The 15,153-nt window shown below is 38.7% G+C and overlaps 1 protein-coding gene across 2 annotated transcripts in view; it reads right to left on the reverse strand.

The window, feature by feature from the left end:
* Positions 1–15,153, reverse strand: part of DOCK1 (dedicator of cytokinesis 1) — a 702,192-nt gene that overhangs the window by 170,443 nt on the left and 516,596 nt on the right. For both annotated transcript variants that reach the window (XM_061635676.1, XM_061635677.1), the window contains exon 32: positions 8,048–8,106. In XM_061635676.1, coding sequence (XP_061491660.1) covers positions 8,048–8,106 — 59 coding nt within the window. The remainder of the gene's footprint in view (positions 1–8,047; positions 8,107–15,153) is intronic.

Consider the following 15,153-nt stretch of genomic DNA (forward strand, 5'->3'; position numbering starts at 1 on the left):
TAGCCAGCCCTATTAGGTCCAATCAACTCAGGAAATGTTCTTCAGTCTTCTATTTTGCCCTAAACATATTAATTAGCATATTAAAACACAGTAATTTCTCAATAAACATGTACTTGAGAAATATGTTATGAATGTAACTCTCTCTCAACTAACATAGGAGCCCAGAAACTAATCTAGCCCAGCATCCTGTTTCACACAGTGGCAGACGAGATACCTACTACCTAAGGGAAGTCCACAAGCAGGACATAAGGGTAATAGCTCTCTCCTGCTGCTATTTCACAGCAACTTGCATTCAGAGGCATCCTGTAGATAGCTATTATGGCTAGGAGTCATTGATAGCCTTACTCTCCTTACGTCTATCTAATACCCCTTTAAAGACTTCTTATCACCATACTTGTGATCTATGAAATATTTCACAGCCACAAAACATTCCATAGTTTAATTAGGTTCTGTGAGAAATTTATCTTGGAAACTGTATTAAATATATTCTCTAAATCAAGAGATGTGTGCTTTGCTTATAGCAACAGTACTTAGCAGACACCCTTTAAGAGAATAGGACTACAACAACAAAATAAAGTCCACTTTTAATTTGTAATAGCATAATGACTGATGAGTATACTCTAAAGCAGTCTTAGAATATTCAGTGATCAGCCATGAAGTAAACTAGGCAGTGTTTTCAAAAACATAAAACTACCATGAAGATTTATTTCTATTTCATTATTATTACCATTCAGTCTTCCAGGTGACAGTTCTTTTGTATTATACCTGAAATCTGTCAGAGCCAACAGATCAGAAAACAAATTATAGTGACAGTGTTATTTGTCAGGGAGACCATCAATGCCATGAAGTTCTTGGTCTGTCACAAGGTTCCAAGTTGAGGGATGGAATTTCAAGGGAGGAAGAAAAATGACTGGTTTTGAAGTAAATCTATGAAAGAAGCATGTTGCCGTAACAACACATTTTAAGCCTTTGATTACCCTTTTTATAGAGAATACCCTTGGTCAAAAGTAGCAGGGTTCTCTATTCAATTCACTCAAAAGGATACACACCCACACATATCTACCAAAGTGAATGGGAAAGGCTGTGTGTGCAAAGTGGAACTCCCATGACCACAAGAAGTTGCTATATCAGGGAGCAAGTGGGGTAAGTCTTTCTAATAAGAAAAGGAATATCAGAGCTTGATAATACAGAGTAACATCACAAATAATAAAAAAGCTTTATATCCAATTTTATAAAGCGTTGTGGTCAATGTGCCTTCACTGCTCTTTGTGCTTGCTCTAATCCACCTCAAAATTAGAATTTTATGGGCATCAGAAAACAGGGGAAATTGGCAGTGAAGTACTTCAGCCCTTTTTGCCATTTGCACAGTGCATCTTACTTAATCCTTCCTCACAGGTCTAATTGACAGAAATTTTAAATCACTGCAGGAAGAGATGGCTCTCTAGCAATGTAACACATGAAAAAAATGTGTACCACAAAAAAGCACATAGAAAAGATTAAAATGTATATGATCACACTGCAAATTTTCCTTCCTCTACTGCCTGAAGACCATTTAGCTTATCGGTTCAGCTGCAGTGTTTGAAGGCAGATTTCCCCAGAATTTACTTTGTTCTGCAGCACTGGATTGGAGGAAAAATGAAAAGCTTACCAAGAACTGCAGAGTCAGCAACCTCATAGTTTTAGATGATAAACATATAGTCCCAAAAATCAGCTATGCAGCATATTTGATATCTAACATACCCTTGCAGATTCTTAATCCTGTTAAAAATGGAATCAGTTGCTTCATCCTGTTTTCCACAATATTTGAAGTATAACACATTGTCCTCAGGGTAGGTAACCCTTTCTCAACCAAAATTAGCTCAAAGGGTCACCTCTCTTAGGGGTTCCTGTTGGAGAAGGCAGAAAACACAATCCAAAGCCATCCAATGGCGTTAAAGAGAATGAATCCAAGTCAGAGTACTGCCCCTTTAAGATCCTCACAACTTTTCTTGAGGTGTGGGGTTCTGGCAGTTGTCAATCCCTTCACTAGGATATAAGGACTTTATTAATTGTGGAGGACAGCCCTAATGACCATAAGAGCTATCTGAAACTATTCTATGCTGTCAGAGAACTGTTCTCTTCTATACGTTCCTGACAGCATCCATTGACTGCTCTAGAGTGTCCCCCAGACTAGTACTCTGAAGGATCTCAAGTTAACAGCATAATATAAATCAATGTCAGCAAACTGAAATACTCCTGGAAGACTACTGTACACTAATGTGTAATTGATACATGAGTATTATATGCTCACACTTAGTATTTTCAGAAGGCAGGTTGCCATTTTCTCCATAAATTGCAAACTTTGAACAGTGAATCAGGAGCTGTTCTATGTACATTCTGTTTTCAGCTATATATGAATGAAAGATGATGTCTAGAACTAACTTAAAATAACAGATCACAGTCTTTTTACTAAATGGAGGTGGATGAAAAGTAGTAGAGATGGATGACTAGCCTGCAGGTCATCCAGAAACATTTGAGGGACTTTTTTAGCATTCAGATTGCCTTCTCAAAGGGTCTGATTTCTTCTTCCACCTGTTATGTTGACCCCCTTCCCAAGGAAATACACTCATCTTGTGGAAGAAGTCAATGTAGCAGGCAATGGGGGAATCTCCTGAAGACAAGAGAGGCCTATCAGTCCTCTTCTTCCCTGCAGTCAGACATAAAGTTGTCTGCCCAGTATAGCAATAATGGAAATGCATTTTTCCTCTAGTAGAAGGTTGAAATGGGAAAGGGATCCAGTGTTTGTTTAATCTCCTGCTTTATTATTCAGATGTGCCTCTCTATTATGCCAGGACCTCTACCTAGCTCTCCCAAAGCAGCATTTCGTATATTTTTATTGCTAATTTACCATCAAAGCAGGATAGAATTGAATAGATAATCTCAAGGCCAATGTATTAGGCCATTTAGAATCTAAAATAATATTTTTTCTATTGCCACCCTGGGCTCCTATTGGGGGAAAGGGCAGGATATAAATCTAATAAATAAATAAATAAAATTGCACATGTATTTTGATGCCATAGCTAGAAACGTAAATGGCTCAATGGCCACACGTCTGTTCCAATGTGGAGTCTTAAATAGTATACGCATCATGTAAGTTCACTTTTATACACAAACTAAATCCTGCAATTACATGAAGAATAATTTGGATTCTCCTTATTTTTAATGGGAACTAAGTGCTCCTTTCTGATTGTGTGTAACCTGAATATTCTAGAAGCCAATGTGATTGACTCATAATCTAAGATGTTTGCTATATTTTCTTGGTGCTCACTTTATCAGTTTATAATTTACTTTTACTCTGCTGGAAAACAGATGCTGGTTAAATTCATATTATCTTTAGTATGCTGTGGTTTTCCTACATGAATAAAAGCATGGTAATTTAAATTCACGGGCTGCAATCCTGCAGTTAATTACCTGTGCAAATCAATTGGCTTTTGTGTGTATTAACTGCATACAGGATACCAGCTTTAATTTGCACATAAAAATTAAATCATTTTCTTTTAATGCTGACATATTTTCTCAACTCATACATTTGGAGTTTCTCAGATCCCTAGACCAGTACAGTGGTATTGTTTCTGGTGCATTTTGGACAGTGGGGTACAGTAATTAGAAGGTTAGACTAGGGACAAAGGTTTTTATCTATACTGACACTGACTTTGGGCTGGTCACCATGTCTCAGCCTAAGCTACTTCACAGGGTTATTGTTACAAAGCTAGAAATTATGTGGGGGGGAAACAATGTATGCTGCCTTGAGCTCCTTGGAGATAAAAGTGGGATATAAATGTAATAAAATAAAATAAAATAAATTTGAATAGCTTAGCACTGCTTGCTTTGATACTTTTTTTAAAAAAAACCTGGAAGGTACACTATCCCCCCCAAAATTAGTATTTCATGTTTTGTTTTGTTTTACTGTCTAGAAAAGAAACACTAATCCTTACACTTGTCATCATCCTAGCAATAACTCAAAATGATACATCTGAGGTACCTTGAATTTATTTATTTATTTACCTTGAACATGTACATATGATATTTATCACGATGCCACAATATAGCAAGTAAGCATCACCTTTTAATGAAATAGGCCTAATATCCAGGGCAAAACAATCAATCAACCCTCAACTGCACTCAGCTTTTCCAGCTGTCTGGCACTTAAGGCATAGCCCAATAAAACAACTGATCTCATATTCACATTCCTTCCACACATATTCAAAGTCTGTGGCATGCACGGCAGCAGATTCAGCAGTCAGTCTTCTGCAGCCCAGTAGTAATATGCAATTTGTAGGCTACTCTGAACTTTATGCTTCTTCCAGAATACCCAGTAACTTACTACTTGCAATATGTGATACTTATCTACATATTTATATGGCATATTCTATTGGTTTTTTTTGTAGGGTTAAACACATACTTTTGTTTTAGTTTGTTAAAGACTGTTACTGCCAGAGAATTGACTTGGAGCTTGGCCCTACAAGACTCTCACCCAAAATAAAAATTCCTTTGCATCTGCTCTGTTGCGACCTCTGGGAAATTTGGGAATGGAATGGCTGAGCGACAGCTGTGACATGGATCCAAGAGTGCAAGTAGGAATTGAGAAAAAGATGTAATATGGTCATAAAGGACCCACAGGTGATGCTACTAAGCATAATGAACCCATGGGAGATGTTATAAGGCCCTATGTGACCAGGTGCAAAAAAAGAGAGGAGAATCTTAAGGGTTTCCTGTAGCAGCCACTGATAGGAAGTCACTGAAAACATTATTGGAAAAATGGTTTTATATTTTTTAAAAAACCACAAAGCATTACAAGAATATAAGTATGTCTTTTATCAAGTAATGATGATGGGAATAAAGTGCCTTGTAAGAGTTGACAATGGTATTCATTATAGAGATTACATGAGAAAAATACCTGTCTAAAGGAAATGGAGGAAATTTACAGAGTTCGTGCTGTTCTGGCAAATGAATCTTTTCTAATCAAGAATGAGGAAAATGAAATGATTAGAGAGAAAAGACACCAACTGAGATATGACATATCCCAGCTGCAGGATCAACTAGCACAGTGTCAGCAGGAAGAGGGAGGGGATGACATTAAAAACCCTACAGCTTCTCCCCCTGCATCTGACTGAGCTCTGTGACAGAACTTGAATCCCAGTCATTTTAAATACAGAAGACAAGGCAATCAAAGTACCATTGTTCAAACTATTCCAGTGAAACTTGGCAACATTCAACCACTTTTGAGGGAATGGAGTCCCATGCCACAGGATAATAGTTATCTGGGGGATGATTTTGGAAGAGTTTTAAGGGATGTTGGTAGGTGGAGGTCTTGTCTCCAATCTACGATGAGTCCATCCCAGCACAGACATCAACATGCCACGTTATTATGGTGATTGAACTAAAGAAGCAGTGCCAATTATTAACACCCGATCATGTAGCAAGACAATTAGTGCACACATTATTTAACAAAGAAAATAATCCCCTGATTGAGACTGAGAATCTGTGGCTGCCATGACAGATTCCTGGAGATTTTTCAGAGATGCTTTTCCAGTAGTGTTATACTCTTGTCTATACTTACTGTACTTCAGATAAACAGGACTTAAATGGATTGTTTCCCACAAACAATCTAAATCTGATTGAAATTCATCTGTTATGAATTAGATATTACCATGGTAATATTATATTTCATGAGACTGATGTCTTATTTGGTATGGAATGGGAAATCCCAGTCTAAGATTGCATTTGCAAAACAGAAATAGCCAACTTATATTGGTCCAGTGTAAAAGAAGGTTGACAATTGTCCTAGCATGCAAATTTGTACATGAAGCATAAATTAAAGTGGTATTGGCAACGGGTAATTGTCAAAATATTTCAATGTTATGATCCAAACTCCAGTTATATTTAGGTAGAAAAGTTTACAACTGTTGTGGTCTTGGCAAGAAAAAAAGAACTAACAGGGAGAAACTGGAGTAAATATAACATTTTAAGGAAGGCTGTTGAAGGAGCTGGGTAAACAGCAGGTAGTAAGAATGTAATTAGTATTGAAGCACATTGTAACAAGCAGGAAAATATTGTTGAGGTGATATGTTAATCAACCAAGGCAATGTCAATTTTTTAGGTAATATAACTATGGTAGACTTAATTATGCCAGCACAGAGAACAAAGATAAAAAAATTAATGTGGAAGAAAGAACAGTTTTTACTTGATCATGGAGTTTTGCTTTTTAGCAATAACCTTGGCAATTCATAGATTCTTTGGATAACATTTGTTTTTACTGTAAATTATTTATTGGTACTTCCCTCTTGCCTTTTTGATGAATAAACAGTTTACTAATGTTTGTATATACCTAACTGTATCACTCTTTTCCAAAGATTTGTATGTTATTTAGATCAACCATCACCAACTTTTTCAGACTCAGTACCTAGTTTAAATCCCAGCCTGCAACATTTTTGACTTTTTTTTAACCACTGGTGTATTTTTTATACTTTTCTTGATCTTACTTCTACTCTTTCCTTGTTTTCTCCCCCCACCTAAAAAAATTCCTAAAGAAAGAAAATAAATGGCAGTGTCGGTGAAGGGATGGACCCATCTTAAGTTGAGGGCAAAGTTACACAATAAAAAAGAGTTTTATACTCATCAGCCTGGATATGTTCACCGCCCAGAGAGCTATTGCTAGTCGGGCGGTATATAAATTTAATAAATAAATAAATAAATAAATAGATATACTGGCTCAGGGTTTTTCAGCCACACAATATTTAAACATCTGCAGGATAGAAACCATGTCCTTGCTCTGTTGCTTGACTGAGGTGGTCAGCAGTGTCTATCACCTCCTCAGACATCACTTGATGGCAACTGGGAAGCTCCCGAAGTCACCAGGTTGATTCTTGTCGCAGTCTACATTGAACCTCTTCAGAAGTATGATAAACCAGATAATATGGCAACAAATGAGATGATGCTGGGATTAAACTATATCTCCATACTAAAATCAACTCAACTGACTTTTTAATTGGTTTTGCTCATGCCTAGGCTGAAGAGAACACGGGGGGGGGACTGAAGAAAAGAAGGGTCTCATGCTGGTGCTAGAAAGTCATAATGCCCAGTGCGCTAGGCTGAAACCCACTGGGCATTCTTGAGAAAAATTATGAAGTAAAAATTATTGCTTTACAGAGCTCTTCCGGGTAGTATGTGGCCTTTTACACTTCTAAAACCTGCTACCTTAACAAAGCTTTGTTCATCCTATGCACTAAAACAAGGATTCTTTCAGTAAAATTTATCTGAAGATGAATACAACGCATTCAAAGAACAGTTGAGGACCAATCCTTACACTGTGGCTGACACATGGAAAACTGCTGGGAGCTGCCTTCATGACACCAATCATTAAGGGATGTGCTAGAATTCCACCCAATTCGGATCTGATACCAAATTTTCTATTAATTCACTTATTTTCAATAGCTGAAGAATGGCTTTTAATGTAGCAAATTTCTGCAGCTAATTCTGAAAACGGACTTTAAAAAAAATTAATCGATTAATAACGATTTTAAGAATGATTTATCATTATTTCCTTTTAAAAGGAAATATTGGTATTTCTTTCCCAGTATTGATATTAATGTCAGTAATTTTTCCAAGCAAACCCCCCCATGAATTGGAAAAAGTTGTGGCTAGTGGGTAATGAATGAACTCTAATCAATGCCAGCCTGTTAGGCTGACAGAATGCTTTCGAACTGGCAATGGTCAACGGATCACATCCCAACCAGCCATAACATGGATCATGTGAAAATACTGCATGTTGGTGGCAGCCCCTTCCTCCATATAACAATTGTAATGCAAGAACTAGCCCTGAGTAGAAGCTGTAATAAAAAAAATACTTAAATGAATAACTTAGGTATGACAAAGTGTTTATATAACCAGAGGTTTGAACAAGCAGATATACCATATAAAGACAGCACTAATACTGCAAAAGTGCTATGAATTCCAATAATCAGGATGCTCAGATGTTAAAGGATCAGATAATGGGGTCCTTACTCACCCAAGTTATACCACATGTCACGAATCTCAAAGCCAATTTGTCTCCTCATATCACCATACCTAGAAAGAATGCAAATTTCTCAATAAAAATGCTCTTTGTAATTATTTCACTCTTTCAATATTTTAATCAAATCATGTCTGTATAAAACATTCCAGCCTGGCAATATGATTTGCTAGTTATTTAGGATTCTAATGTACCTTATATCTTTTATTTAATTCTCTTAAACATGCAGGCAATACAACCCTTGTTATGTATAAGGGAAAAGCATGCAAAACTTAAATTACATTTTCAAACTATACAGAAAGGAATGATAAAACAAAAAAAAACTTGCATGCTAGCTCCCAGTCTAACATCTGCATTCTCAGTTCTTGCTTGAAGAAAGAAAGAAGCTCTACTCTAGAGTCTATACTGCACTTTCTGTAAACATTTCACCTGTGGGAATTTCACTCTGCCTTATTGGCATATTACATAACTGTGCCTTGAGAATGTGGGGGTGGTTGTGCAGATTAATGAGAGTATTATCCATTTCTCAGCCTCTAATAGTTGGAGAAAACAAACTGTACAGCCTTAGGAATATTTTATTTTTATGCATATTTTTAGCATACACTGACTCCCCTAGAAAATGAACTAAGAAGAACTTCATCCACCAGGTACCAAAGAAGCAGTTATAAAGACTCCCCTTCCCCAAATATCATGACACTGATATACTGAAATACTACAAATGGACCCAAATGTAATATGTCCAGAAAGGTTGCAGAAAATAGTCAGAAGAGATCATCTATTTTGGATTTGGTAATGGAAAATACATATGGGATGGAGACGGCTTTGGTTGCCTTGGTGGATGACCTACGCAGAGAACTGGACCTACGCAGAGAACTGGGGGAGTGTGTCCCTGTTGGTTCTGCTGGACCTCTCAGCAGCTTTTGATACCATCGACCATGGTATTCTTCTGGGCCGCCTTGCTGGGATGGGACTTGGGGGCACTGTTTTGCAGTGGCTCCATTCCTTCTTGGAGGGACGAACCCAGAAAGTGGTGCTGGGGGATTCCTGTTCGACCCCTTGGCCGTTGGCCTGTGGGGTCCCTCAGGGCTCAGTTTTGTCCCCTATGCTATTTAACATCTACATGAAACCACTGGGAAAGGTTGTCTGGGGGTTTGGGGTTCGGTGCCATCAGTATGCTGATGACACCCAACTCTATTTTTCCTTTCCACCTAATTCCAAGGAAGCTGTCTCGGTTTTAAACCAGTGTCTGGCGTCAGTGGTGGACTGGATGAGGGTGAACAAACTGAAGCTTAATCCAGACAAGACAGAGGTGCTTCTGGTCAGTTGTAAGGAGAATCAGGGAATAGGGATACAGCTGGTGCTGGATGGGGTTACACTCCCCGAAGACACAGGTTCGCAGTTTGCGTGTGCTCCTGGACTCAGCGTTAAATTTGGAGTCCCAGGTTTCGGCAGTGGCCAGGAGTGCTTTTGCACAGTTAAGATTAGTGCGCCAACTGCACCCGTTCCTTGAGCCGTCTGATCTGGCCACGGTGACACATGCCTTAGTTACATCCCTTTTAGATTACTGTAACATGCTCTACATGGGGCTGCCTCTGAAGACTGTTCGGAAACTTCAGTTGGTACAACGTGCTGCAGCCAGAATGCTAACTGGGGCTGGTTACAGGGACCGTACTACCCCCCTGTTAAAAAAGCTCCACTGGTTGCCAGTCTGTTTCCGGACACAATTCAAAGTGCTGGTGCTGACCTATAAAGCCCTATATGGCTTAGGTCCAGGCCATTGATCAGACCGTATCTCCCTGTATGAGCCTGCCCGGGCCCTGAGATCCTCAGGAGAGGCCCTTCTCTCAATACCCACATCTTCTCAAGTACAACTAGTGGGGACGCGTGAGAGGGCCTTCTCGGTGGCTGCCCCTAGGCTTTGGAATTCCCTTCCTAGGGAGGTAAGAATGACCCCCTCCTTGCAGTCCTTCCACCGACAAGCAAAGACCTTCTTATTCCAACAAGCCTTTGGAAGTGAAGGCTAAGGATAGGGCATGAAGGGTGCTGCATTGCTAATTTATTTATTTTTATTTTATTTATTTAAGTGCATTTTTAAACTGCCCTATAGCAACAAGCTCTCAGGGCGGTGTACAACAAGATAAAACCACATATTAAAATACGAACAAGTGTGGATTACACTATACAATTATAAAACATATTTAAAAACAAAATTAGAATAAAAATGAAATAAAAATTACAATTACAGTTTAAATTTAAATTAATAATTAAAATTAAGCTTAAAATGCCTGGGCAAAGAGGTAGGTTTTTACCTGGCGCCGAAAAGATAACAAAGAAGGCGCCAGGTGTATCTCATCTGGAAGGGCATTCCATAATTCGGGGGCCACCACTGAGAAGGCCCTAGATCTAGTTACTGTTCTCCGGGCCTCCCTATGAGTTGGGACCCGGAGAAGAGCCTTGGACGTCGAGCGCAGTGAACGGGTAGGTACATAGCGAGAGAGGCGTTCCATCAGATACTGTGGTCCGATGCCGTTAAGGGCTTTATAGGTAAGAACCAACACTTTGAATCTGGCCCGGAAACATATTGGTAGCCAGTGCAGTTGGGCCAGAATAGGTGTTATGTAGTCAAATTTCTTCGTCCCAGTAAGAACTCTGGCCGCAGCATTCTGCACTAGCTGAAGTTTCCGAATCGTCTTCAAAGGTAACCCTACGTAGAGTGCATTACAGTAGTCCAATCTAGAGGTTACCAGAGCGTGAATAACTGAGGCGAGGTTCTCCCTGTCCAGATAGGGTCGTAGTTGGGCTACCAGCCGAAGCTGGTAGAACGCATTCCGTGCCACCGAGGCTACCTGAGCCTCAAGTGACAGGAGCGGATCTAATAAAACCCCCAAACTACGGACCTGCTCCTTTAGGGGGAGTGTAACCCCATCTACGGCAGGTCTGACATCAACCATCTGGGCAGAGGGCCCCCCCACCAACAGCATCTCAGTCTTGTCAGGATTGAGTTTCAGTTTGTTCGCTCTCATCCAGTCCATTATCGCGGCCAGGCAGCGGTTTAGTACATCAACAGCCTCACCTGAAGAAGATGAGAAGGAGAAATAGAGCTGCGTATCATCAGCATATTGCTGGAAACGCACTCCAAAACTCCTGATGACCTCACCCAGCTGCTTCATATAGATATTAAAGAGCATGGGGGACAGAACTGAACCCTGCGGGACCCCATATTGGAGCACCCAGGGACTTGAGTAATGTTCCCCAAGGATCACCTTCTGGAGACGATTCCCAAGATAGGAGCACAGCCACTGCCAAGCAGTGCCTCCAACTCCTAAATCCGAGAGTCGCTCCAAAAGAATACCATGGTTGATGGTATCAAAAGCCACTGAGAGATCAAGGAGAACTAACAGAGTTACACTCCCTCTGTCTTTCTCCCGACAGAGGTCATCATACAGGGCGACCAAGGCCGTTTCTGTACCAAACCCCGGCCGAAAGCCAGATTGAAATGGATCCAGATAATCAGTTTCATCCAGGAGAGCCTGGAGTTGGTGAGTGACCACGCGCTCTAGAACCTTGCGCAGAAATGTCTATTATATTATTTTTAAACTAGTTTGAACTCTTTTAGCTATATGTGTGTATGGTTTTAATATTGGAAATAGTTTAATCTTATTTTAATGTAGACTTTGCATGTTTTTAATTATATGTATTTTTTATCTGGAAGCCGCCATGATTTCCAGTTTTGGAAAAATGGCGGGGTATAAATAAAGACAACAATAATAATAATAATAATAAATGGATGAGTCCACACTCTTTGAGAAAACATGATTACCAACAAGTGACAGCATGAGTATTCAAATTATATCTCTTGACATTTATTTATTTAAAAAACCATTTTATACGGCAAGGACCCCCAGAATAGTTTACATAAGAGAACAAAACACCATCAAGTAAAAAAAAATAATTCAAATAAAATAAAACAAAAGGAGGAGGGCTAAATATCTTTGATCATCCCAGTTCCACATATTAGAAGAAGGTGCAGTACATGTAAATGTTACTGACATTTCCCTGGAAAATCAACTGCAAAACCGGGAAAGCACCACTAGCATAAAAAAAGAGAGGAAGAACCTCAGATCCTCATCCCCCCCCCAGCATTTCCCCAGGTATGCCTCTCTCCCACTATCCTAAAGTAAGACCTATGAGAAGATGTACAGTGAAGTGTGTTCAGAGAATGCACTTTTCTACCAGGTAAGAATGGGAAGAAACAAGGTAAGGGTCAATTTTCTTTTAAAGCAAATTTTGTGCTAATTTTGAATGTTGCTATTTGTATTCTGGGACATATTAGATAGCTGTTCAGTAATATTTTATTACATTCCCACATGTTTTTTCTTTGTTGAAAAAGCAAATGCCACAATGAAGAAGCAGAAATTACAAAGCGATTTGGGACACTGGAGAACAGCAGATTAACTAGTTACCTTCACTGAAGGATTAAGTCACTTAATTGGTAGGAGATTTACTATCAGATTCCTTCACTCAAAACAGGCAAGGAATCAAATTCAGCCTTGAACCTGTATTGCCCTCTGTAATTTGCAGATTGCTCCTCTGAGGTGTACTAGGCTTATTCACACATTACACTGACCACAGGTACAAGCTGTCTCTACACTTGTATGAGATTTTGTGTGAAGAGTGTACACTTTTTGATTTGTACAGCTCAACTATGGTGCACAGAGGTGCACAGACTACACTCGTAGAACATTACATGTGAATTACTGCATGAGGGTAAAGTGTGTGTACACAGGTACACTGATTGCATGCTCATTGAATGAAATGTGTGAACATCCCTACCGTGTGTCTGTTGAAATATATCTACTGAAGAAATATGGGAATTAGTTCTGAAACTCCTCCACACATCTGAATACTAGCCACTAGTCAGAAATGGCTACAAACCAGGATATGAAATCATCAATTGAAGTGTTTTTTTAATAGTAAATTTTATTGTAATTTCACAAAAGGCAAATTGTTTAACATAAGCTCCAAATTTACAAAAATCAATAGATTAGCAATACACAATGAATAAATATTCACAAAACAAACACAACACATTAAATCAAAATTTTAGCAAAAAAAATTGAAGTGTGTTTGATTAACTACAGCAAGGCCACATTAAGACAATTTCCCTGACTTGCCAGCCTATTTGTCGCACAATGACAAGTATTTCTTGCTGCTGTCTCCCAGAAAGCCCACTGAGCGCAGGACAAGTTACAACATAGTTTCACTATGGTATGGTCTGCACATAACAGAGGTTTAGTATTATGTCCACAAGGCTAAAGTTCTCTATTATTCTTCTCCTCTGGCAAGACCACAAGGAGACTAGAACATTTGCTTCCATTTTCAGCTAAGCTCAGTTTATTGCTATGTCTGAACAGGGTACTACAATAAAAAAAGAAAACAAATTGCAGTTAATGTTAACTATGGTATGTTGTAACAAGCCAGGGTAATTATCTATTGTTTAAAACAGGCTCATTTAAACAAGAATTATAGTTAAAATTGAACAGAGATTGTTTCAGTATGGAAACAAGCTATGATTATTTGAAAATGTTTCCAATCTCCTCCTTGCAACTGCTCCAGAATAGGAGAGGGGAGGAAAGCCTGCATGAACCCAAGGTTACTGCATGTAACACTAAGCTATGGTTTAGCACAGGGTAGACAACATTATGCCCTCCAAATGCTGTTGGACTTCAACTCCCAACATGCCTAACCACTGGCTACGCTGGCTGGGAGTTATGGGAATCAAAGTGCAACAACCTATGTAGGGTACAACGTTAGCATTACGTGCAAACATAGCATATCTTAACCAGCAGTACAGGAACAGGCCATGGTTAAGCAGTATATTTGCACTGGGCTAATGCAGACTAGAACAAATCAATCTCTTTTGGAGGAAAAAATGTAGAACTCACATTCATTTCAACTGGAGATGGTGCAGGGTTCCTCACATGAGCTCTTGGATATTTGTTTCATACAATGCTTTAAAAGTTTATTTGCTGACATGAACAACATCAGAAAGTCTTGTACTGGCAAGGGTTGTTGATATTAACATGAGCTGAACTATTTTTGTCCTTTAAAAAAATCTTATTGATATTTAATACGAAGAGGAAAGACTCAACACAACTTTTAAATCCCTAATTAAAACTCAAAAGAACTTTTGATATGGGATGAAGCGATCATTTGTATCCCAGTGGGATAGAAGAGATATTTCTTCCACAAGTAAATATAATCTTACACTTCACCCACAGGCCTTTATTGGTTTCCAAACAATTAATTTCTTCAGTTCATTGCCTACAGTATAACTGATTATGTGAAAAAATAATAATTTGTGAAATTTGTCGCAGATTACAATTAGCTCATTTTAATAAGCAATTATGCCCCAGAGTCTAGGCTGTTTATCTTAATTATCTGTGTATATACAGAATACAAGAAGTCTACAGATGTCTCCAATCCCTTCTCAGAAGCTTGGTTTTACATTTAGCACACAGTCTAAAAAAATTCCTCATATTGCAGACTGTCATCTTTATGCTACAGTTCTCAGTCAGTTTCTTTAGCTATTGAAGTACAATGCAAATATTTACATTCTCCAACATGAACTTGAATTCATCAAGCTCAGGTGAATCACACTGGTTGTTAGTCTGAGTCAGATACAAGCAGAACAGTTACTGTTGAACTGGAAGAGAACCAAAGAGTAATGATTTGAATATCCAAACTTAGCTATACTGGGTGCGACTGCACTTTCTGTGGTAACTCTTTTGAGTATAGCTATTGAGTATTTAAAGAACACATATCATATGGAATGGTGAGGAGGAACATTCAGACAACTGGGGGTGTGGTCTGGAGCGATAGGACTATGTCATACTATTCTCCTTTCTTTATGCAGCAATCATTAAAAAAAGTAACATTAGCAACCTCTTCCTATTTAACACACATATAAATAAAAAAGACTTTCCACAGGGCTTACACAGTGCCTATATTTGACTAAGTTTGCATATAGTTGCAATGATTTCAATACCTATGAAATCCAAGCTTGAATCCTTCTTGTGCTATAAATTCAAAAAGTACTTAAA

The sequence above is a fragment of the Rhineura floridana genome, chromosome 7 (genome assembly GCF_030035675.1).
Source record: "Rhineura floridana isolate rRhiFlo1 chromosome 7, rRhiFlo1.hap2, whole genome shotgun sequence".
Taxonomy (NCBI): Eukaryota; Metazoa; Chordata; class Lepidosauria; order Squamata; family Rhineuridae; genus Rhineura; species Rhineura floridana.